At 39.5% G+C, this 26535-nt stretch overlaps 1 protein-coding gene across 1 annotated transcript in view; it reads right to left on the bottom strand.

The window, feature by feature from the left end:
• The window catches only part of SPATS2L (spermatogenesis associated serine rich 2 like), an 81068-nt gene that overhangs the window by 25314 nt on the left and 29219 nt on the right, over positions 1-26535 (bottom strand). Inside the window, exons 3-6 of the mRNA XM_084264946.1 lie at positions 17517-17578; positions 6345-6457; positions 2872-2917; positions 1701-1941 (exon numbers count right to left, since the gene is read on the bottom strand). Coding sequence (XP_084121072.1) covers positions 1701-1941; positions 2872-2917; positions 6345-6457; positions 17517-17555 — 439 coding nt within the window. The 5' untranslated portion in view covers positions 17556-17578. The remainder of the gene's footprint in view (positions 1-1700; positions 1942-2871; positions 2918-6344; positions 6458-17516; positions 17579-26535) is intronic.

Here is a 26535-nt window from a genome sequence, read left to right as displayed (position 1 = left end):
ACATAGGTGGCTTTTGACCTCAAGGAAATAGCTATTATACTAGCTGCAAAGACAAGGATTCTAGCACAACTTAAAGCGAAGAAGAAACTCCCCTTCTCTGTATTAAATTGCCAGGAACTTCTTTTATTCTGCAAGGGAAAATTCAATATTGAACTTCCAGGTTTTCCTTTCTCTCCACTTTCTTTCCTTTCTTTTATTTTTAACTTCAAAGCTATGGTAATATCTCAATTGTCACTTGTAAAAGCACTAAAATTCTGAGATACTTTTTGCCCTTGGTATATACAACTGTTATCATTTCAGAGGGGAAAAAAAAAAAACCCAAAAACCCAACTCAACCCCAATGCCACAGAAAAAGACCATTAAGAGCATGAGTACTCTTCTTGCATTTGTATCTGTTACCCCTTAGAAAACATTCCCCATGCATAGATATTCAGCTTATATATCTTTATTCATGCATGTATCTATTCCAAAAAAAGCATCTTTAACAAGTTTGCCATGGGAGCCTGACATTATCTGTACCACAGATCTTTACATCTTGCAGAGTAAGTGGCAAGAATGCTTTTAGTACGATGGTAATGCAGAATTTCCTGTCTTATGACAAATTCTATTCAAAGCAACTGTGAGTCTTTAACAAAGACAGGAAGAGTATCTCTGCTCCTTTGCAAGGCACCAAATTCCTAGGTCAAAATTTCTGGGTAAGTAGTTAATCTATTTGGCTGCTATAGGTTGCAGAGTTTTCATTCAGTTGACCAGAGGTTGGCACCACCATTCATCTAGAAGCAGGAGAGAATTCACTTCAGGATAATTATCCGTTTGGCACATTCATTTAAAACAATGTTTGAGAGCTGTATTTGCAACCATGAAAAAAGGGATTTAAAGGTAAATTCTTTTAATGCAGTCTTACATGCTGCTTGAGACACAGGAAAATAATACTAACACAGCAGCAATGATATAGGGCTGTCAGAAGTTTGAAATGTGAAGAACTGAAAAACCATTACCAGTGCAAACAGCAATTAAGTATGAGCTTTATGAAAGGATACTTGGAGGCAAAAGCTTTCACAGAGCTTCTCCCCCAGAGGAGAAGGTGTGTTTTTATTGATGTTGCTAACATCATAACTCTGTATCTACTACAACCCAGTGGGGAAGAGCTTTCTGTGATACTGTTCCCCAGAGTATCAGTATTTTAGATACTAAGAGGCTATCGGGCTGCCTTCCTCTAACACAAAGGCCCTCCTGTTCTCTGCTGGGGAAAGCTGTTGGTATCTGCCACTAGCCTCTTCAGGGAAGATGATGGAAAGAAAAAAATGGACTAGTTTGGACTAGATAATAAAGTCCTTCAATATACCACAAGCTCACACGACTTTGCTCCAAATGAGGAACTACAACATTTCTGTCACTGTTTGACACACAAGCCATTTTTTAACCCCAAATTGTTCTGTATATGTACCTGTAGTATTTGGTATCAGCTTGCCCTCTAATTATAGTTTGATGTTTTGCAAGGAAACATATTGTGAGATGAACTGTGCCCAGATATATGACTACTTGCATGACTAATATGTGCATTACTTTGTGTGCAAACATCTCTCTCCAACTTCTTTCTGTTATATTCTACTTCATGGCAATAAAAATAGCACAATCTTTATGCAAACGCAGGCTTGGCTATTGCCAGTTAAAAGGTATCTTGTGTCAGATGAACTGACCTGTGATTTCTGGACAGACCAGCGCTGACTCTACAAATCCCGAGCCTTTCTTCTCAGGAAAAGCAGCTTCCAGTTTCTGATTGGCAGAACTACTGCGACAGTTGTCCTTAGAACATGCATTCAGATGGCAGCCGTATATTCCCTGGGGCTCTTGAGATGCCTTCTCAGGTCCACCATTCTTGGTTTTAGGATCTTTATTGCCTTGGTGCTGTTTAGATTTGATTCTTTTCCTCCTATTGTTCTAAATGGAGAAATATTGCAAGAAGAGAGACATCCCTCAGTGCAACTCACAAACTCAAAATATAATCAGTAAATTGCCCATGCTCTCAAAATGGCAGAGTAAAGCTGTGCTATACAACACATGGCATCTGTTCAGCTGAACAGAGAAACTATTGCAAATAAAACCCGAAGCCCCCAACTGGTCTTCCCCTTCCTTCCACACAAAACAACTGCATTGCAGAATGCTAACAGAGCCTCTGCTAAGATGCTGCTCAAAGCATTTGCAGTCACTTTGGATAAGCAGTCTCCTAACCATCAGGGAGACATACACTCAGTACATAGACATACTTAAGGCATCACTCTGATCACACAGAAAGCCATGACAGAGGACACAGACTGGCCACTGCTTCTGTAGGCCTCCCAATCATAAAGAAGAGCTTCCATGACAGTGGCTCATAGGGCAGGCTCCTAGTATAGCTCCATATATATATATGCTATAAATAAGACATACATAAGCACAAAGATCATATCCCAAATGAACACCTGAAGAAACTGACTTGATAGCATCATTAATACATGATTCCTGATGCACAGTTCCTATGCCTACGTTATTTTTACACCTGTCAGCAAAATCTCTAACACTATCCAGCATACAAGTGCTTATTAAAAGTCTATCTGCACATGGACTGTTTTGGGATTTGCTCTGTACTTGTCCAGGGTCTGGCTCCCATGCACATACATGTGCTGTCCCAGGAATTCTCTCATGACACTGGGATAGAGGCACAACAACAGATTTTAAAACAATGCACACATTTGCTTTCAAGTATTCTGACTACAGGTGTGAATGAAGTCACCAATGTTAGCAAAGGCAGACAAAATGCTGGCCAAAATAGAAGCGCTACATTCAACTACAGAGAGCTGATAAGTGGTCTGAATGCTTGGATTCTCTTACCTTCTTTTTCCCTGTCATATTCCATTCCTTTAAAACCTGAGCTGCGCTGCCTAGAGAAAGGAAAGATAAAAAGCATTTCAGCAAAAGTTCCGCTATGAGAAAGAACAAGTGCCTTCAAGAACGGTTTCTAGTCTCCTGGCTGAGCAGCATTTCCATTCATCATTGCAAATTCTCTTATGTGGGGAGAACAAAATGAGTACCACCATCTTTCTCCTTTTTACTTACCAATTTCATTTGATTATACTTCAGTACTGTGGATGGGCTACTCAACACTACCGCTTTTTATGGCCTTCATTTCACAAAAAGACTGAGTCCCTAACTTGAAGCACTAGTATGAGCCTCAGAAAAATCTACACTCCAAACGGTTGCCGGAAAAGGGAAGCATCTCAGCACCCCAGTATAAAAACTGGGTAAACTGGATGGTCCACCCTGACTCTAGAGCTTCCAGGTTTAAAGTCTTTCGGCATCTTAATCATATACTTCCTATCTGTTATCTGTCTTATTTAGAAGAAATAAGATCATAAAAACAACTGACTTAATTAGTATCCAGAAGAGCAATTTCATGGATTCCTGCAGAAATTCTGCATCACACAAGAACAGTAAACTTATGCCTGGCAGAAAAAAGTGCTTAAAATTTATACTGAAAAAAATTATTATATATTTGTCTACTTGAAATTCTGTCTGTTAACCCTAGTGAGTTGGTTAGATAAATTTATGGAACAAAGCAATCAGCCTTGGTCAGAGCAGCACCAGCTGCCATGTTCAAGAAAGCTCTTTTGCATCTAGTTAATATCATTATTTTGCTCTCCCAGACCCTAAAGCTGAAAGTAGATGCATGATAAGCATGCAGTCTGAATCATCATCCAAACTACTAGCTGCCACAATCATCCTTTTAGTCACAACCAGGCTAAAGGTCTTCTGCTTGAACTTAAGAATCACTTTACCATCACTGCACAAGTCTAGTAAATATTCATTTATTATCCTTTCCAAACAAGTTTCATGCTCAGCCATTCTTCTCACTCATTTCCGTGAACTCTTGACAATATTAGTATCAATAAGTAATGCTGCTTTCAGACTACCACGAGCTGTCAACTTGTATTCAGCCAAAGATGTGTGAGATTTTCAAATGTACCAAAATTATTTTTCTGTCACAATAATCCAGATTCAACATTAACTGCTGAGTTTTTCATGCACATTAGAAGAAAGTACACGTCTTGCCAGCCTAACTGGTTAAATTGTAAAAAAAAAAAAGTCTATGGAAACCAAAGCCATACTTTGTTTCTTATATAACATGACAATGCAGACAGAATACTAAGCAAGTGTCTCTTATAACTATATATAAACCTATATTTAGTTATACACATACTTATGTACATACAAATACAATTCCATCCCCTAGAGGTATGCTATCTTTTGATAGACACAATGTTTCAGGGTGAAGAAATAAACCCAGACATTTGCTTCCCATTTTAGTCCATGCTGCTGAAAAAACACAATTTCACTTGACAGATTCGTTAGCTGTTTTCACAGTATCATCCAACACTCTTCTTGTGCTGGCTGGTGTTTTCTTAGCTTTGCTTCCCTCAGCTTCCCTGCAAATACTATGCATGGGGCGGGTTATTTTAGGGATTCACCCAACTAGCCTATTTCCCAACACACTCATTTGAACCCTCAGTATATTTTATTGAGAAGATCTACAAAGCAGCTGAATAGGCCTTCCAATTACACTTAATTACATAAACACTAACATAGCAAATACAACATACAAAGCACTATTTTAACTCATAGAGACATCACTTATATGCCACTCCACATATGAAGCAAGGTAAGAGCTAATCTCAGGAAACTAACTCTGAACATTTCTTGATTCAGGATGCAGCACCGCTGAGAGAAGCATTACATGGAGGCACCCAGCCTTTCCCCTCAGCACAGCTGTCCCAGTGTTTTTCATGGCACACAGCAATGAGTTCTCTGGGACTGTGATATTTCAATCTTAGCAATTTTTGTCATTCAGGTAAAAAGATACTCAAAGTGCTAGATTCATCCTATCCATAGGGGCAGCTGAACAGACACACATCTTCTCTCACAGTTTCCAGACAGTAACAAATACTGGCTGTTTTCCAATACTCACCTGCAAATACTTCAGTAAAATGGTCAAACTGGTGAAGTTCAAACAAAGATCATTTGAGCTCAAGTTACAACAGCTTGGTTTTCTTCAAGACTTTGTTGCACTCCCTTACAAAACTTGCTTTTGCCCTTTTTCTTCTTCATAGTAGATGACAACACATGGCTATGAAAGCGCCTCCCCTTTTGAGGAGCCACTGGGAACAACTCACAGACCACAAGCAAGCAATGCTAACTTAAGACAAAACAAATTTAATGAAAGGAACTTACTGGATAATCACAGAGCAACCCTGCACTACTTTCCTCAGGACATATTACAGGAAAACAAAATTATTGTTAATTAGCTGCATCACATTTTCCTTTCTCTGTGCGTGTGTGCACATGCACAGGCCCTCTGATTTCCATACAGCTATCAGAATCTGACTGTCTACAGATGCCTGAACCAAAAGACACCAAATGGAAGAATTCTGACGCATTTATAAATAGTCCAGTTTGCTTGCACCTGCTTTTTTGCATGTTGGTAAATAATTGCTAGTATGCTGTTACAGTTTTCAGCTGACAAATTTTAGTAAATTAATGTAAACCAAACCCAACACTATTCTGAAATAGGCATGAAATAAGGCACCTGGTGAGATGACAAATTATCACTATGAGGCATTTTTAAGACATACAGGGACCACTGAACTTATATAGTATCTTTTAAGCAGGCCCAAGCTACAAACATTTTTGAGAGGATTTGCTCATGTTATGCTGTTGTTCATGTACAGGGTTTCTTACAGACTTCAGTGAAAGTTCAAAATACATGCCATTGTATATTTATCAGAAAAGTGTTATTTAAATACAAATGACCTTTCATTAGAGATGATCTCATGATGCAAAATACAAACTCAGATCCAGACTTAGAATGGCTCAAACTTTCAATGGAGTCTTGGTTCAGCCACTATAAATGTCAGGGCTATTTGCAAAATTCAGATTGAGGTTTGAATGTCAATGTATGCACCATGTTCAGAGGTTTAAGGGCCTGGTTATCTGGTTCAGAACGATCCCAAATTCTTACTAGTCACTGCGTCTGCAATGCTGAATCATATTCTGACATACCTACATTAACTTTCATGCAGAATAAAGGTCTGAAATAAGAATGGCATCAGAAATAGCCAAGTCAGAACAGGTAAACAGCCATGTCAAACTCATACCGTGAGGAAGCAAAGATACAGACAGGAGGATCGATTATAAAAAAAATGAACTGTCACAATCATCTGAATTTCAAAACAACAGAATATATTTTGAGACAACTAATACTTTAGCTGCAATTGAATCCCTCACACCTTAGTGGAAAAGGTACACTGCACTTACCATCCATGAAAGCTTGGACAGCCTTGTCCACATTGTTATCAAACTGCTGCAACACCAGTACTATCTCATTATTGCTTTTGTTCGGAACAACTGTTCGGATTGCATTGATCTGGAAGCAAAAATAAAGGAAGACAACAACATATGGGTTTATAATACTCCTTTAGACAATAAGGTACCTCTGTGCCAATGCATATTGCACCTGATGTACATCACCACCTATACAAACTTAGTATACAACTACATACTGTATAGTATACAACTACTTGAACAAGGCTGTTGCATGGCATTGCTACATCACAGTTACAATCAGTGTTGTTTTAACATTTGGAAAAGTGTCACAGGCATGAAAACAGTCACAGGTTAAATCAAAACAGTATCATTTCTAAAAGCTCTAGTGGTTGCTCAGCATAATTTCAGTTTGCTATTCCACGTATATGTGACAAGGAAGCTTGTGTAACAAAATTCTGAACAAAGGACATGGGAAGCCAAATGCTTCCTTAAGGAAACTGCTGATGGATGAGGCTGTGATACACCCAAAGATGATTCTGGCTTGCTATGCTTCAATTCCACAGCATTTGCTATTGCTGTATTATCTTCAGTGTCTGTTCATACCTATGGGTAATTCAATCCATTATATTCTAAATAAAATATTCCTACTGGAATCACATTGATCATCTACTTCCTTCTGCCCAGGTAATATAGCTGAAAGTACAGTTACATGAAACTTAATTACTATATTGTTTTGATGCTAGACAAGCTTTGGGTAGTACCAAAATAAAAATACTTGCTTAAACATAATTAGCAAAGCCAAAAAAAGCCTACAGTAGTTTTGTGAAAAACAAGGGAAGTGGTGCCAAAACCAGTCTAGTTGTTCTAAATCAGCTTTTTAAGCTTGTGTGTCAAGCTATGCAATACATATTTACTATTAGAAACTTGTTACTGCACTGGAAATGTTTATCTAGCACCCTTCTTTGCCATCTTTCTTGTGGGAACACACCCTTGATTAGGGTGTACTTTATTTACTGCCATCACAATCTCGTCTTACTAATTTCTGCCTCTGAAGCACTAGTGGTCTTCATTGTCTTGCAAAACATAATTGTGAAAAATATAATACACATAGATAAATCTTTTAAGGGAACTAGACTGACTTACATGATGAGAACATTCACATGACCTTGTCTTCACTGTCCATTTTGATGTTGAAGAAGAATCTTTCTAGATTCCCTTTATGGAGCCTCCACCAGTGGAGGCACCAGAAGGTGATTCACATTACTTAAGTGCTCAGATGATCAAAAAAAAAAAATCTTATTTTGCTGTAGTATGTTCTCACCCCACTCCTCAAGCACTGTGTTTCCCGGTCCTGTATAGTAACACAAATTCATGAATCACTCCAGGTTCCGTTAGCGCACAGCGACTGTGGGCTCTGATTCAAAATGCCTGTTGGACTTACCTTCAGCAGCACAGAAGGTTGATACTTGCTTCAGCTAAATGCATACAGGGTCAAACTTTCTGGAGGATTCTTTTGAGATGATCTCATCTCTGCTGTTTAAGGAAGGCCACTTCACTGACCAGTACATCTACTTAATATTATTACTCTGCTTCTGCCCATCATCCTATCACATCTCTTTGCAGCTTCACATTTGACCACAACACATCTCAAGCAACAAGGCCAGCCCTGAAAACTCAGGCTACGAGCACTACTCAGAGGTCAGTAGAGTTAAACCGCTTGTCTACTTCCCACGGACACTTTCCAAAGGCCTATCCAATCATTTGTCTGAAGTTGCCACCCTATTACTGGGTAGGGCTTGGCACAAGCTAAATCCTAACCCAAACCAGCTGCTTTGGAGTCTCCATTAAACACAGGTAACTAGCATCAAGTTTTAAGACAGGCTAGGCTGTCAGCTGGACTGCTTGAACCACTAGTGTTGACAGAAAGTATCCAGAAGAATCTCTGCTCAACCTTATCAGCTGAGGTGTATGCATGGTGACCAAAGTTGTGAATGTAGCTCTCTGAGCACTGCAGGCATTCAAGTGAAAACCACCCCAAATGAACAGGATGGGCAGAAAAAGCCCTGGAAAAAAAAGGTGAATTCATCTTCTGATTGTGGGTACAGGCATACTACTTACTGATAAAGCTGCAAATAGTAAAAACTGAGCTGGCTCCACAACAACAAAAGTTGGCGACGACATTCGGGTGGTGCGGGCCACAAGCTGCAGTGCGTTTTATCTTCAAGCTGGTAGTTGCCAAACATTTCCACCATGTGGATTACATCTTCATGTTCTTACAAAAACCTCCCCTCTTCTTTCATAATCATGTGGATCATCTCTCTGCCTACTCAGAATTGCATAATCTCCTCGTGGCAAATGCTTACAGGAAAAATAGTAAAAAGAACTATCTAGAGTATTCTAACCATCTTTAAACATAAGCATGGGAATTTCATATGGCTTCTAGGTCCTTTGCTATGAAAGGTCTGGAAGCCTCAAGAAGCATCTGGAAACAACAAAGTGAGGCCAAGACCACAGGATGGATCAGGCAGTTTGCCACACACTGCAGTCTGGAAACTTCTTACGGACATTAACAACAACATCTGTGGGGTGGAGAATACTGACACACAAGAACTTGACTTGACTTTTAGACTCCAGAATCTACTGAAGACTTTCTGTTTACACTCTATGGACTTTGTTAATAAGTTTTTGATTAACAGAAAAACCAGAATTAAAATCTGTGCTTCATCCAACTAGTACTGTGATTAAAGACAAAAAGGTATGGAGACATTCTAGTTGTGGAAATAACCCAAAAAAGCGCAAAATGATCTCGGGAAGAATACTCACCAATACAGAGAAAAGAAATTAAGCATATGACCAACACTGTGGAGTATATAAAAATTTGATTTTGGGAACACTAATGTACTGCAGAGCTCAACAGCTCTACTGCCAAAAGCCAACAATATCCTTTGTTGACTGCTGTACAACATACACATTTGTTTATCTTTCCATTTAGAAAACAAAGTCTCATGAAAAAATTCCTCAGCAAAAGAACATGAGACTGCAAAGGACTTGGGAAATTCCTGATCAGCAGTTGCTTCCACTTTCTTAATCCCCTTCCCATATGCATGTATGCTATGATACTCAGGATACCTGCAAGTTCTCAGCATTTCTGCTTTCCAGATTTCTGCAGCAACTTGTGTAGAAAAAAAGTTAGATGAAAACTAAAATTTGCAACTAGTAGGACATGTCAGTACTAAAAAAAAAAAAATACTGCTCTGTTCAGAAACAACAAAAGGAGATACAACCCCAGGATTCCAACAGAAGGGAAATCTCAAAAGGTTTTGTTTGAATTAAAGTATTTTGTCTTAGGAACAAAGGGAAGTAACGTTACCATATTTTTTCTGGAATTTCAGACAGATGTGTGTGTGCCAGACATCAGGTTTCTAACATATGCACTCTTTGATTGATGTTCCAAAATACACTGGAACTATTGCACACAGGCAATAAAAAAGCGATTTCTGGACGCCCAGAAATTATTAACAAATGGCTGCAAGTCTCAAATTGTAACCTAGCAGTGGTCCTAGGAAGAGGACAAGGCATGTTGAGGAAGACCAGGCTGTATGGCAGCCTTAGTCTAGAAGTGCAAATTTTGAGGTCCCCGATTAAGCCTCTTAAGCCTTTCACCACAGTTTCAAAAATATATGTAGCCAAAGGGAAGGGTGATAACCTTCCTCACAATGTAAGCCTAACAGAAATGCACTTCTACAGCTGAAGGTCATACGAGACATATCACAGACCGTGATGAATGGAGGCACAGCAAAGCTCCAGGAACACTTGACAACACAAGGTGACAAGTGGGAGATATATTAAAGGGATGGATGTGACCTGGATATAGATAGCCCAGGTATGCTGGCTCCTCTCCAGTTCACCTGCTAGTTCCAGTGACAAGCCAGCCTTGTTGAGAGTACACCTATACACCTCAACTGTCTACCAGCCTCCAGCTGCTTGAAAGCAGTTAGTCACTTCCCAATCCAGAAAACTACATAGAGCTTATTTTTATTAAAGGTGCAATAAAGTGACCGAAGGGCATGAGGTAATTTTATCTCTCTAGTATTCAAACTTATGAATATCTATGTTTTCAACATGTAAGCAACAGATAATGGAAGTGGAATAATCCAACATTGTATGACTTCTCATCAACAAACTCCCTTTAAAAATATTTAACATCCCAAAGGTTAAAAAAACCATACAAGAGTCAAAGAATCTCTTGAAGTGCAGTGCTACTGCATCAATATCTGACAGTCTGCAAGAACAAACTCACAGCAGTCTGCTTCATTAGATTTATTTCCATGTATGTGGGAGAAAAGCTTTTTCCTACTCACTGAAACCTGATCATAGGATGAACAACATTACCAGACAGACTACAGGGAAGTCAACTATTTTAACAATTTTGTGAATCATCCTGTCTTTATCCACTGTGGATTCTCAGTGAACTTCTGTCATCATCTGGATGCTAGACAAGCTTCTGGGATACCAAGTGAATTCAGTAAGATACCTTCTGAATCACAGATAATTGTGCTGTTAATCCCAGCATCAGTTGAGAAGCTGTCACTGACAGTAGTTAAATTCCAGGGCTTTCCCTCCTGTAGCCTGACCAGCAAGCACATTTCTTTGTTGACTACTTAGATGACTTGCTCGGAATTTCAGCTTACAAAAGCTAATTTAAAGCAATCGCAGATCTAAAATATAAAGCTGGGATCTTGAATACAAGGTGTATGCTCAAGAACACAGAAGGTAGAACCCACATCCACCTCCATTTAAACCCACAATTCAGAGACCTACCTTGTAAGCATGCATTTAATTCCCGTGGACCTAGCTATGCTTCTGGATAAGGCTAAAGTCAATTCAAAGTTCAGAAGACTTTAACCACTTTTCCAAGCTGAAATCTTCAACACACACAGCTTGAAATGCTTGCTCAAGTCCTGTTAAAGTTGCTGTAACTCGAGACAGGTTTCATCTCATCAGGACCAGAATTCCAGAGTTATGATGCTGTTTTTATCTGTCTCTTACACAAATTGCTGAGGACTGCCCAGAAGTGATATCAAAATTGCAAAGGGTTCCAAGTCCCTTCAGATAAGCTGTTTCTACTCCAAAATAAAATGCTCAGTGACTGATCAGATACACTTGACTATTTGTTTGAAGATTACTGTTAAACTACAGGCAATCTCACTTGGTGCAAACTTTTGGCTCACCTAAAAAAAATAAAAATTCAATATCAGGTTGCTTCTGAGAAGCATGGCACACAGGAAAGAACAACACTGAAATCTATCTTACTTGATACCCTCATGAACACCCATCTCATGAGATTTTCTTGATAAGTCAAACCTAGAGAGAAATACAGCCTGCCTGAAAGTTGTGATAGCAGATCACCTACTTTGCATCCAGAACCAAGCTGACATTGCTTGGTGTATTTTTCGGAGTCCTTTAGGTTCTCTGTCAAGTTTTAAATGGTTCCCAGGCAACCATAACAACATGGAATCAATCGCTGCCTGTTTCCTGCTCTACTCCATCTGCTCCCCCTTGGCATCATCTCAAAGAGGATGTTTCTGGTGAATAAGTAACATATCCGGGGTTCAGAGAATTTGTTTATGTATTTCTGACACAGTGACAAATTAAACTTCTTTGCTGAAAGCTCACGGCTGTTCTGAAACCCCTGAACACAGCTGCTCTAATTCCCTTGAAGTTAGTGACTATTATGGTCACTTAGTTAAAAATATTCTTAGTTACACTTGGTCAGGAACAGTATTGCAGATAAACCTTCAGTTTGTGTTAAACATTAAGATCACAGATTTTCTCTAAGTTAGGAGCTAAACACTTATCAATGAGCACACAGACATTTTCCTACTTTATTTTTACTGCATGTCAATAACAAATCTTTATGTACACATACACACTACATATACCCAATGCAACTTAGGAGAGGCAGCAGTGTAGACCACATTCAATAGATTACACCTCCAACTAAGATTGACCCAAATCCTGCAAGAGGAGCGGGGAAGGAGAGAGCTGTCTGCAGAACTGGTTTCTATAATCTAGGAATTCAGCATTATTGGAGGTCCTGGCTACATTAAACAGGAAAATGCATTTAAATTCAGCCATGAAGTGTCTTTAAAAGTTTTGAAAACTCCTACACAAGTATATTTCATAATACAATTTGACTTTGTTGCGTTACAAGCCTATTTCAGAGGCATTAACATCTCCTGTGAGCAAAATAACAGTTTTGACCAGGTCTGCCCCACCTTCCACTACATTACCTGTTTATCCCACCGGTACCTTCAGATCATTTATCCCAAATAAGCACAAAACAAATTCCACTTGCTGCAATAAACTACTTCAGGTAATCATCATGGATTTATTATGCTGCCCTGTCCCCCAAAATTTTAAATTAATCAAATATTCACGTTTCAGGATTCCTGAAAGAACATATTAAAAAGTTTGGTTCAGAGAGAACTGTTCTGCCTGAGTAACAGCAGCACTATTTACAGACCTGAATCTATAATATCCTTAACCCAGTTAAACGGCTCAAGTGACACAACTGCATTGTGATCAACTTTGCTGGACTTTGGACTAAGTTCATCTACTTCAACACATGAGCGAGGAACAGCTGTAAGGTCAACTTTAAGAAGACCAAGTGAAATCATAGATGGGAAACTATCTGCTTTTGTAATGTATGATTTAAAATTTATATACTACTCCCATTCCTTCCACTATGAATTTTCCTTGCAAGCTGACTATCATTTATGAAAACCACAATTATAGTGTAAACAAAACTGTGACAGCCCCCCCTCCCTTATTTCCCCCTCCCCCAACCCCCCCAACAAAAAAATCAAACCAACCAAACCAAACCCACATCTGAATAGAGTTTCTTTCCTGCAGTTTATGGAACAGATCTGCCCATCTGCTCCTACAGCTCTGGCACTTGAAATGGCAAATGAAAAAGAAAGCCTTTTAGGAGAACTTCTGCAAAACTCCACTCCTAAAAGAACCCTAAGAGGAGGGTTTTCATCTGAATATTTTGCCAATTTCAGCTGATGTGTCACTTGTTCGAACATGTTAATAACAACAACAACAATAATGGCACAACAGCAAGACCTGAAATTTGAACAATTCCTGATATTTCTTTGGATCAAAATCAAAATCACATGCCAAAACAGAGTGGCTATCCTGGAGAGTGCTTGATATTCACTGGCCTCTTGTTAAACTAAGAGGGTCTCATTGTTGCAGGAGACAATAAATTGCTTGTATTGCTCAGTTCAATTGCTGCTTCTTTGGAGGCCTTGTCATTCAAAATCTCAGCACTTCTTCTGGTGGTATACTAGGTTAATGCCTGAATACCTCCATTAATTTTTTTGGAGGTATTTTGGATTTAAGCCAATGAGTTTGGCCCATTTTATCCTTTATTCCAGTGAACTTGCGTGCCTATGATCTGAACTAACTCAGCCTCTGAAAATCCTGTTACTAGAAATAGCAGTCCCCAGTTATACTGCATTTTCAGGAATAGAGATGAGTATAATGAAAGGCAAGAGAAAGAATGGCACAGTGAAAGAAGACTACAGCAAGGGCCAAGACAGACAGAATTATCCCGAGAGAGGTCCTGACTGTGAAGTTCTCCTTGTATTAGTTACCTAGGCATGTCATGACCCTTGTGGTTGCTGAAACACAGAACTTGTGTTATTCCAGAAAATCTGTGGGTTATATGCATGAAAACATGGTAATCAGAACAGTGCTGGCTCCCCACAAGTGTATCACAGCTGCAGGAGCCTCTGCCAAGTCTGGAAACCTCCATTAGCCTTCCTGACATCTCAGGCCAACATTTATGTAAACGTCTTGGCGTGGTGGGGGAAGATAATATATAAAATAGAATGCTTAACCTACTGAATTTATGAACTATTTCAGCTGAAATGCCATGAATGAATTATACAAGTACCAGTAGCATCCTCAAATTAAGGGTAGGGTCTACAGACCCCATGTGTGAACATAACGCCCAAAATGCCTGGCTCTGCCTTACATCACCTTTAAAACGGTAGCAGAGATCTGCTTTCCCCAAGTAACTAGAAGCTGATCATGGAGAGAACGTGGGGAAAAGCCACCATTTAAAAACAAAACAAAACACAAACCAACACACAAAGCCAAAAAGAAACCCCATCACCCTCAAACCCAAACCAAACATTACACCAAAACTTCACAGGCTCTGTACTAAATTTTTGGTCACAGAGAAACAATGTTGAATTTGAGAAACTTGTTCTACTTCTGCAGAAACTCACAAGAGTAAGTATTTAAGTATGCAGATGTACAGCTCCTTTGGCTTCATCCAAGTCTTTAATGGACCAAAACCTTAAATATATTATGACCTGCAAGCACTCAAGTAAAAGTGCATTACTCAGAAGGTTCTAAAGCTTCAGCTGCTTTAGAGTTACTCAGTTTGTTGCTGACAGAAAAAGCCACCATATCATAAACCAAACATGAGATGTCAAATGGAAGGTCTGTGCCATGGCAAACTTGCTTTAAAGCAAGACAAGACTTACTGAGGTGAAGTGGTGGCAAACTGAGCATGCTACCTCCTCAGCTGATGCATGCAGAGTTCACGAGGTTTACGCTGTTCAGTCACCAAGCTTTTATTTAGTAGTAGGCTATTAGTCTATATTTTCCAAAATAAAATCCACCATTTTGCAATAAACCATTAATTGCAGTTAACCTAGCTTTTCACTAAGGCAGAGGAATTTAGTGGCACTAAACACTGGTGGAAAAAACACTGGAGTAATTTATAAAAGAGTGTATCGATCTATTTAAGCTTCTGATTTTACATACTCCCAGCAGATATCAGACTTGGAACATCAGATATCCAAGTGGGAAAATGAGTCCTGTTGCAGTTTTTCATGCTAAAACTAGCAACAGACAAACAGTTGCTTTGTAAAACCCTGCCCTTGTAAAACCAACTATAGTAATAATAATAAAAAAACAAGCTACAGAGTAAGTAAATCAATTAAATTTCTGCCTACTAAGTTACATTTTCAGAGTTACTGTAATTTACCTTCCTGCACTCTGGTACCAGGGGACAGGATTTGACGACATTACTTTCTACAGTGAAATCCATCATGCTACTCACTATTTAAATCCTGTGCTGTTTTTTAAAGACTATGGAAGATACTCATCACCAAGATTCATGTTGACACACTAACCCTCAAGCACCATAAGTGATTCCGTAGGTAGCAATATGAGGAAAAATGCTCAAAAAGCAGGCACCTGGGCAGCACATCAGGCAAGGAGTTCCCTCCTGTCAGGGAAAATAAACCAAAAGGTTCTTTCCTTTCAAAAAGATGTAGAAAGTAAGCAGTGAAAGATGGACGCAGCAGTCTGAAGAGGAACTCCTTCCCACCTGAACTACTTAGTATAAATAGTCACTTGCTATGCCATTTCCTCAGCAGTTTTATTCACGTATTGGTGGACAGGTAACAGTTTCTAACTGTTCTTTGAGGAAACATCATTAGCCATCTGAAACTTGAGGAAACCTAGTTTCAGGCTCAGGGGTTGTCATGGTTCATCAAATCTTTATAAACCAAATGTGTTAAGCTATTAATTATTTAGTCATCATCAGTTCTGAGAAATACATTACCTCACTGAAAAGTTCATTATTTGCAAACTCAGAAGCAGAAGAGCAAGTTAACTAATAATCTGACTACAGATCTCTAGGTCATTTGTGCCATTCTGTAGAGTGTTACATTACATCTTAATTATCTATCACTTCTTGGGACATTTCTGGATTGGAAAGCCACATTTACAGTACTTTGCACACACTCCTCGTGACAAATAATTTTTACCTTGCTATTGGTCCACCTAATTACAAAACAGAAGTTCTGAATTGCAAAACTGAAGTTAAGTAAATAATTTTCTGCTGAATATTCTTTCCATCAGCTCAGGAAAAGAGATAATCCAAGGAATCACACACAATTTTTAATTGGCTTAGAGAGAAGAGAGTATTTCACATGCCTACTGCTCTGCAGGATGCATAATGTGCCACAGGCAGGTCTTACGATACAATGGAAGATAACCACATTCCTCACTTTCACGTTGCCCTCACTGTTTTATATCTCCTTGATATTTGATCCTTTCTCCTCGTGTGTCCTTCACAAAGTGAACGGGCCTAAGGAACTTTTCACTGATACCTGTGAAAACTTGTGCTCACTGACAGAATTGGATTTATCACACTGCCTTAAAATCTGTATCAGAGCACCCCACTGGGTTTAATAAAGCTGTAAATTAAGGAACCCATTAGCTTTTTTCTGAACTCCTAAATGGAAAGCTCCATCTCTCTTCCCAAACATGAAACAGAACAAAACTTCATTTTATAGAAGAGGCTGATTGAGGAAAATAGTCAAAATCTTGACTTCATTTCAAATAAAATTCTATCATGTTGTACTCCTACAGGCTTTCCATTTCTTTCTCTCCCTTCTTGCTGTTCTTTGACAAACATCCTGGTTTCCTTTTTATGTTGGTGGGAAGTATCTATGGGTTACATTGCCTCTTCACAACCTGCCTCTTGGGAGTTACAAGAGATCTCCTGACCTACCTCACATTTGTATACTAATTAGCACTTTTTACTGCTCCTAAAAGGGTGATAAGGCTTTTGCACTAGCCAGGGTAGGGAGAGGACATACTCAAGCACATACAACGCAGTTAAAAGTGAGCTACTTACATTGGGAAAAAAAAAACTTCTACTCTTTTCAGGGCCTACAATTTTAGGAATCGCCTTTAAGTATCACAGGTATGACAATTTTGGTAAGAAAAAATATTTTTTCAAGTGAATGTTTCTTTAAAGTTGTATTTTGTACATCAGCAAGCATCACAAAGTGCTATTCTCCACAGCATCAACATGTACAGGAACCACAAAGGAGTAAAACAAGGCTGTCTGACAGTATCTTTTCTTTGTAGAAGAGCAAAAGCATTTCTCACCAACCAAGATTAATACACTAAATCCTATCAATATCTGCCTGTGTACTTAACTGTATGCACAGAGTCAATGCATATTAAAGTTAAGTACGTGAACAGTGTTTGTAGGAGCAGGAATATGACATGCATGCAAATATCAGTTTGGTTTGCACTGTACTGCTGCTTGAACCTACCTTTTCTTTGATATTTACAGGAGAATTGATTTCTGCCATCTCTCTTCAGGGGAAAATATTGTCTGTGAAAAGAGAAAAACAAAACAAAAATAAGGAGCTTCATTTGGAGGTTTTAATCCCAAGCTGTCAAAGCTACACTTACAAACACTAACTGCATGTGCTTACCTATAAGCATGAGAAACATGAGCACGCTTAATATCCTGCACAGTAGTGCTTAATCTTGCTAGAAAGCAAAATTTCAGACTCTCCCCAGATTAGTTCTGCATAGAACATATAGAAAATACCTCATAGTTACGAATCTGGATAGAAGAGGTATCTTGCTTCTCCCAGCCGTGTCTCTTGAACCCTACTCATTGTTATTTGAGGAGAAATACCTTAGAGGAACTCAAAAGCTTCTATTTTCTCATTCACCAACCACCTAAATTTTGGCCAGAAAATTTTTCTGAAGATCCCATCTTAAAAAACAGGTAAAGTGCCAGGAGGTTGGGCTGACAAATGCTGCACAGCTGGGATGCTGCCTTGTGGTGGTTGCTCTTTTTCTTCCAAAACGACTTCAGAGGATTTAGCCACACAGCTCATATTGAAACTAACAGGGTCTGTACAGTTAAATCTCCAAGTCTGCTCTGAAAACTTGGGCACATGAATGGAATTTGTATGTGATTAAGAAACCCTGCAATATGCTCTCTATTTCCAGTTATGTGGCTGGATGAGAGACACTGTACCACGTGAACACAGGAAAGAGTGTCCAGTTGCCTAATCTCACTTCCATCAAAAACTGCCCTAGACTTCAGTAAGAAATAGGCTCAAATGTTCACATTTTAACATTAAGTCACGCACAAAGAATTACAGCAAAGACTAAATCAAAAAGGAACAAAAGCTTGGTTTGGTCACCAATTTTACAGAATCACAAGGTTGGAAGAGACCTTTGAAGATCATCATGTCCAAACATTCCCATCCTATGCTAAACCATATCCCTAAGTACCTCATCAACCCTTTTTTTGAACACATCCCAGGGAAGGTGACTCAACCACCTCCCTGGGCAGCCTGTTCCAGGCCCTGACAACTCTTTCAGTAATTTTTTTTTTTCTAATATCCAATCTAAACCTGCCCTGGCACAGCTTCATGCCATTTCCCTTTGTTCTATGTTCTGTCACCTGGCTGAAGAGACCACCGCCCACCTCTCTACAATCTCCCTTCAGATAGCTGTAGGTGGTGATAAGGTCTCTCCTCAGCCTCCTCCAAGCTTAACAGCCCCAGCTCCCTCAACCATTCCTCATATCATTTGCCTTCCAGCCCCTTCACCAGCCTGGTTGCCCTTCTCTGCACTTGCTCAAGGACCTCAATGCCCTTTTTATGGTGGGGAGCCCAGAACTGGACACAGTACTCGAGGTGTGGCCTCACCAATGCCGCGTACAGGGGCACAATTACCTCCCTAGACCCTCTGGCCACACTGTTCTTGATACAAGCCAAGATGCCATTGGCCTTCTTGGCCACCCGGGCACACTGCTGGCTCATATTCAGCCTGCAGTCAGCCAACACCCCCAGGTCCTTCTCTTCCTGACAGCTCTCCAGCCAGTCTCCCCCAAGCCTGTAGCGCTGCATGGTGTTTTTATGTCCCATGTGCAGCACTCTACACTTGGCCATGTTAAACTTCATCCTGTTGGTCTCAGCCCATCGGGCCAGTCTGGTCAGATCCCTCTGAAGAGCCTCCCTACCCTCAGGCAGATCAACACTTCCTCCTAGTTTAGTGTCATCTGCAAACTTACTGAGGGAGCATTCAATCCCTTCATAGAGGCCACTGATAAAGATGTTGAACAAGACTGGACCCAGGACTGAGCCCTGGGGGACACCACTCGTGACCGGCCTCCAGCTGGATTTGGTTCCATTCACCACCACCCTTTGGGCCCGGCCATCCAGCCAGTTTTTAACCCAGCTGAGGATCCACCTATCAAGGCCAGTGGTAGCCAGTTTCTCAGTCAGAATGCTGTGAGAAACCGTGTCAAAGGCTTTACTGAAGTCCAGGTAGACCACATCCACAGCCTTCCCCTTGTCCATTAAGCGGGTCACCTTGTCATAGAAGGTGATCAGGTTAGTTTGACAGGATCTACCTTTTGTAACCCCATGTTGACTAGGCCTGATCCCCTGGCCATCACGCATGTGCTGCATGATGGCTCCCAAGATGACCCTCTCCATGATCTTCCCAGGGACTGAGGTCAGACTGACAGGCCTGTAATTTAACTCTATTATACACTGATGAGGTGCTGTAGGTGTAAATGAGAAGGAAATCTTAGTTCTTTCAAAAATCTTTAAGTTGAAATGCATCCTCCTTTTGTTCATTTGAGCCCTTTGCTGTGTGGACTGACAGAAGAGGTGCCATAATTATTCTAACTCTTTTAATGCACTTAAACAGTCCTCTCAACTCTCGTTTTGAAGCACAGCAATTCAGTGGAGTTCAAACTCCAGAAACTAAGTGTTTCCATTAGAGTATTCATTGATGGCACGTAAATCTTGTTATTAATTTTCATATGCATCTGTTTTCTAATTAAAGAAATGTGATTCAAGGAAGCACATTTTTAAAAATAATGTGACTTTGTGGGAAATGGGGAAATGAAGACAGGAGGAAGAAAAAGGAATGAATTTTTGAGGCTTTGATGGAAGAGCAGACATGAATTATGGAAACCCTCAAAAATGAGTACCAGGAGAAAAATGGAATGCTTTCAATTGCCCATTATTAAAAAAAAAAAAAAGCTTGAAATGAGTAAGGTTCCTCTTGCCATTCTATTTTACTACACCACAGACAGACACTGTCTATTAAAACTCACATACCTTATATCTGTCTTTGGTCAGCAGCTCAACTACTTTGCCAAGACACTGAGCTGGAGCCTCACTATGTCTGATAAAGACTTCTTCCGGGCAGCTGAGCCCCTCAGTCACTTCAAATGCCTTATACTGTCTGCTGGTATCTCAGACCAGAAGGTTCCCCCCAACACTGCCCTTAAAACCAAGGACGAAAGAGCTCAAATTAGTTGCTTTGTCAAACCCAGCTGATGGCTAAAAGCAGAGTTACAAGATTTCTGGACAGAGCAGGCAGGAAGATCTCACAGAACAGGCACTTGGGGCAACTCTGTTTCCAATATTTAGTGTGTTCCAACAGCAAAAGCAGTGTTAAGAAATGACTGCAGTCTATAGTGCCTATATGGTATTTTTTACGTACTACTCATCTTTTCCTGTGCTCTGGGTTCAGCTAGGATACCATGACATCCTGTCAGCTATTTCACATGCCAAAATGGGCACAGAACATGAGATATAGGTCATCAGATTTCCCATGCAGACTGAAGAACTTGGGTCTAAAATTACTTCATCTCCCTTACTGCTTTTCAGAAAAGTGACATCAAAACCACACAGGACCAATCTTATTTAATACATAAGCATATGTTAAGGAATAGTTACGGAATTTGACTGGTTCTCCCTTCTATCAACTATCTACAAGCTTTTGTAAGGTTACAGATGGAAGCCTGCCCTCTTACATACTCATTTAAATACACATAATCTGACCCAACACTTTTAACAACATTCTTGCTGAACCAACACTCACAGAAACAAGAACAGTGAGGATTAGAGGTAAGAATCCCATCTAGCTTTAAAAAGTCTATTATTTAATAAAACCCAGCAAACAATGGGAAAATATCTGTCACCTGAAAACTCTAGGTTTTGTTTTTCCGCATACATTTTACTAATTTTGTACCAGAACTGTACATTTTAAAGCTGTGTCTTGGAGGAAGCAAATTAATCCCAATAGCTGTAAATGTGAAAACCCCACACCTCTCCATTTATGTTGCTTCAAAGACACTAGGGAAGTAATTATTCACATTTAAATTCAATTTACTGATTAAATTCCACTACAGCACTCAGCCAAATTTAGTCTCCATAGCAATGCTCTGACTCAGTTTAAAACTAGACATAAAAACTTGATACAACACCTTGCCAGACTTGACTTGTCTCTTCTTTGCTGAACGCTCCAGGTCTAACTATGATTACAGCCTTCCACGAATGAATATGGTGCTGATTCAGCTAGCTTGCAACTGCAAGCTGTTTGAACACGACTTGGCAAGGCACACAAAACATACTCTCAGTTTCTCTTTATTTCCCTTCACTCCCCCACCTCCCTTTCTAAGATCAAGAACTGAGGACAGCAGCCTTTACAGATGGACTCATTCTTCTACACTTCAGACTCTTCATTAATATGCATATTACAGCTGTCAAAAAGAAGATGCTAAAACTAAGTTGGAGTTATTTTTCATTCACCTTCTCCAAGGACAGATAATTGAAATAACCTGCATAAAACACTTGCTCATTTACATAACTCAGTCCAGCACTACAAATGAGACATTAAAAAGAAAATCTCTGTGTATCACTAATTTTTGAAAATATCATTTACTGCTATACTTAATAATTAATCAATTTAATTTTCTCATTGCAGTGCAAACTGAGTTAGTGAATTAACTAGTATTTTGATGGTATTTTAATCTCTGTATTGAACAAAATACTGCATTTCTAACCCTGTGAAAAAAGATTACAGCACATGAATAGTTTTATGAACAAAACAGTCCCACTGCAGTTTAGAAGCTTTAGCTCTAGGTTTGGATCTAAATCTGAGCTGCTACATTCTCATCCTGGATTCTTCAGAGAAGCTTCTTTCTGCCTGAGCTGTGAAACATCGGAGTATGTCCCTCAGCTAAACCCTAGAGTGTTCGGCACATCACTGACAGCATGCCCACAAAACACACGTTTGGAGAAAGATCTTTTACAGAAGATTTGCTGCAGTGGCTATGATTAAGTTAGCACAAGCATGAAATTCATAATGCACAAAACATACTGTATATTAGAGGTGGAATATCAGCTTACACGCTTGTTTTCCTTCACATTTCTTACTTGTATTTGTACTCCTGAAACATCACTGCATGTCATATCAACAGGACTTCCACAAAAAAGGAATGAAAGAGAAAAATACTACAGAATCCTTTAAATAAATGGGTCTTTAATTTTTTATACCAATTTCTAGATGTGTTACCTGGAATAGGAGATTACTCTCCATTGCTTGTTACATTCTAACATCAAATACTGATGGAAGGGTGTTATTTCTATACCTATTGCATCCAAATGAGACATTTAATTGCTTTGTAAAACAAATACAACAAAGAGAAAATGCAGTAAAGACACTTCAAGGGAACACTGCAGTGAAGACTGGATTAAGTTTGTCAGAGCCCCACTTCTCTTCCCTACTAAACGAAGCAATTCCTATGGCTCTGCACAGGTTAAAGCTAACATAAAACTGAACTGGGGCAGCCAAGGTGCTGGTGCAAACAGCAATGCCCAGCACAGCAGACAGTTAGGAATGGCCTTTAACCACTGCAGCAAAACATGCCAGGGCTTACCTGTCACAGGCAAGTATGTGACTGCTCACCCAGACTTTACAGAAGTTCCCTTTCTCTCTTCAAGCAGCTCTGAAATCCCACTACTGCCATGTTCAGCCTCCAAAGAACACCTGCCACCTTTCCACTAATGCCACCTTTCGAGGCCCTGGTAAAAAGTTGACAAATGTGCCATTTTCTGCAACACTTCGCATGGGTGGGATTGTCTGCATCCCAAGCATCAGAGAATCATGAGACCGAGTCTGTGTCCTGTTCCTACTGCAAAACCTACCAATTACAACCTGTCTCGTTTAAATTTTAGACTTAGAAACAATGTCAGAAAAAGAAGCAGCATGCTACCCTTGGAAAATGAAAAAGAATCTCCTTTCAAATACATAGAGGGGGAAAGGAGCTTATGAAACCATAAATGGTGTCAGAAAGATAAGATTTGTGAAAATAGCTGGGCACTGAGCTAGTTTAGAGGAGACCGTGTGACATGTATTCCACCATTTCTGACATCTGCCAATACAACTTGGCAATGGGTAACAGAAAATTTCCACAAAACAGCACAGAATAATCCAGTGTTGGAAGGATTTTCCATCTCTAAATTAATGGGAATATCCTCTAAAAGGGCCAATTTCCTTATCTGGTCACTGAAACTATTTCCTTTTATAATGTTCACCCCCATCCCCTGCACTAGCACAATAGGTATCCCAGGTCTAATTTGACCTTCATCAAGGCTTCTCAAATCCCTGTTTCTGCAGTCATTTGCTGCACCTTGTGCTAACCCAGTTCTTCCTTTCACTGTGTTAATGTCTTTGAAACATCCACCAGGAACCTTTCAAAGTTTCACACAGCAGTCTCAAAAATCCCTGTCAGCTTCTTTTGTGCTGCCCTCCTCTTCCCAAGTCAGGCTACACCACCACTACAAACACTTTGCGTGACAGTAAGCAACGTAAGGCAGGAGATAAATAGATAGATGGCCCTACCACTTGTTATCAGCCCTACTAAGCACAAACATACACTAAGTAAGCTTTCCACTGTTAACAGAGAAACTGGTTTAAAATTTGGCCATGTAAATATATTCATACAGTAGACCAATGCTAGAGTGAGGATTTTTAATTTTTATTTTTTAATTAAGGATTATTTATTCATCTGCAAATAGGTCAGTTAAAATCCCCCAGCTCCACAGAACTAACATGCAAGGTATGGGCGGCACAAAACAATCACAACTTTAGAGCCAACTTCAAAAAAATTAGATTCAAACGCTAAGTATCTAATAAGAGCAGCCTGCACTATGCTTTCATCTCCTGCACTTCTACTTCCTCTACAGCATTACACCTCATTTTGAAATGGGATTCCTATTTATCCATTCGTATTATATTACACTGTCTTGCCTGCAGACTTCCACAGACCTTTGGTAAAGCCAAATCCAGCAGACTCAGATACACGTGGCCTCCATTCCACATTTGATTTTGACTTTCATAATAAAGAGATGCAATCAGGGAATTGCAGATGAAGGCTGGGACAAACACACCTTTCCTGACATGGTCATAAATTAATATTTTTGCTTCAGAAAGACCGACAAAACTGCAAGGGTTTGATTCCAACTTTCCCTGTTTCAGAAAAGGAATTCTTGTGGTCTTCACCTAGATTTTATTTAAATAGCAGAAGAAAAAATACTTTGTCAAAGGCCAAACATTAGTGTGCATTCGATTGCTAGTTACAAAAATAAGGGTCCTTAAGTTGAGCACAAAGCCCTGCCACTGTGGTTGCAAAACTACTAGAGATTAGCATGAGATTTAGACGCTTGTCTTCACTATCTGGACATTAGCAATAGGTGTGATTTTCTATATGCTGTAGTCTAGTGTCTAAACATAAATCTAATATTTTTTTTTAAAATGCATTAACAGTGTCAAGAGCATTTAAGGTATATTAAATTGTCCTCCCAGCTTTGGGTATCATCATAAATGAACGTGTTTAGTAAAAACTACATAGTGTTATTAACAGAACTCAGTTACATCACTGAACACTGTAAAACACACACCTGAGACCATGGGGTGGCCACTGGTTAGGAACTGGCCAGGCATCAGTCAGTGTGTGGTGAACGACTGTTTTATTTGCATCGTTTGTTTTTCTTGGGTTTATTTCCTTCTTTGTTATTTTTATTTTCATTACAATTTATTATTATTACAGTTATTAAACGGTTCTTATTTCAACCTATGAGTTTCACTTATACTCTTCTGATTTTCTCCCCTCTTCCACTGGGCTGTGTCACTTGCTTGGGGCTAAACCACACACCACATTAGGTCATTAACACCATCCTGCATCTGAGCAGCAGAGAAACCCAAACAAATCAACATAACAAACCTAAGAAAGTATAGATGTTGGCACCTTCAGAATCGACCTTTACCCAGCAAATACTGTCCAGGTTTAAATACAGTGTAAGTGGCATTACACTGCAGTGAAATAAATCAAAGTGATTCTCATAGCCTCTGGTTCATAAAGGCAGAAAATTCAGGAGAACAGCTGAACCCAGGCAGCTGCAAAATAAATGCCTGCATTTGCAATAATGAAAAAAATACAGCTAGTGGTAACATTTTCCTCTCTTTTCTTGCACTTCTGTGCAATTTTTCAAGTTTCACCTAATGTGCTCGAGAATACCAAACATTAGAAATTACTTTTCTTTTTACTAATGCTTCAGAACAAATTCTAAAGCCATCCCTGCCACATCCTTGTAATTTCCCACTGCAAAATGTGATCCCTGCTCTTACCATATCTGTAATGGAACAACAAAGAACTCTGCTGTATGACACACCTGAAGCTACACATTGATAAAAGGCCAGCCCTACATTAATTACAGCAAATTATTAGAATGAAGAACTGGGCCACAGAAGTGGACACATGCAAGTCAGGAGTTGGACTCGATGTTCCTTCCAACTCAGGATATTCTATGATTCTATGAAGTCCTCTGCAGAGTAAACCATCCACATTGCAACAAACTGGTACCAGTACAAAGTAGACATTCTGAGATTATATAATCTCAGCAGCTACAGTATACAGGGGCAGGCACATACACCTACCCAGAAATGCTACTTCCACTAAATTGCTCTGCAACAACCTGAGAGCCAAGGTCTAAGATGTTTATAATCTACCTACTTTTTACTCTCTGCCAAAGAATCATCACTGCATCATTAAGTTTCACTAGAAAACACACTAACTTCCCCTGCCCAGCAGCCCTCTTACTGGAATAAAGTTGCTTTTCCCCAAATGATACATGTTCCATAGCAACACATGTTCTTACATTAGCAGTCACCCTCACAGTTAGTAAACAATTATTTGCTTTCATGCAATATGAACACTATTATACTTGGCCTCCATCCAAAATGGATTTTTGATTCATTACCTCACATTCTGCACCTGTGGATTAAGAATACACACAATAGAAATATCCAAACAGATTAATTTTGCATGGCCTATTATCATCCATGTACCGAGTCCAAAGGATGGCAGTCAACTCCTCTAGGGTAGCACCGAGCTTATGATAAATGATCCCAAATCTCTCTGCACTGTGGGCATGCAATTAGAAGTCGAGAGACCTGGAAAGT

Source organism: Gallinula chloropus (genome assembly GCF_964237585.1).
Source record: "Gallinula chloropus genome assembly, chromosome: 5".
NCBI classification, from domain to species: domain Eukaryota; kingdom Metazoa; phylum Chordata; class Aves; order Gruiformes; family Rallidae; genus Gallinula; species Gallinula chloropus.
This window is presented reverse-complemented; position numbering and strand designations above follow the sequence as displayed.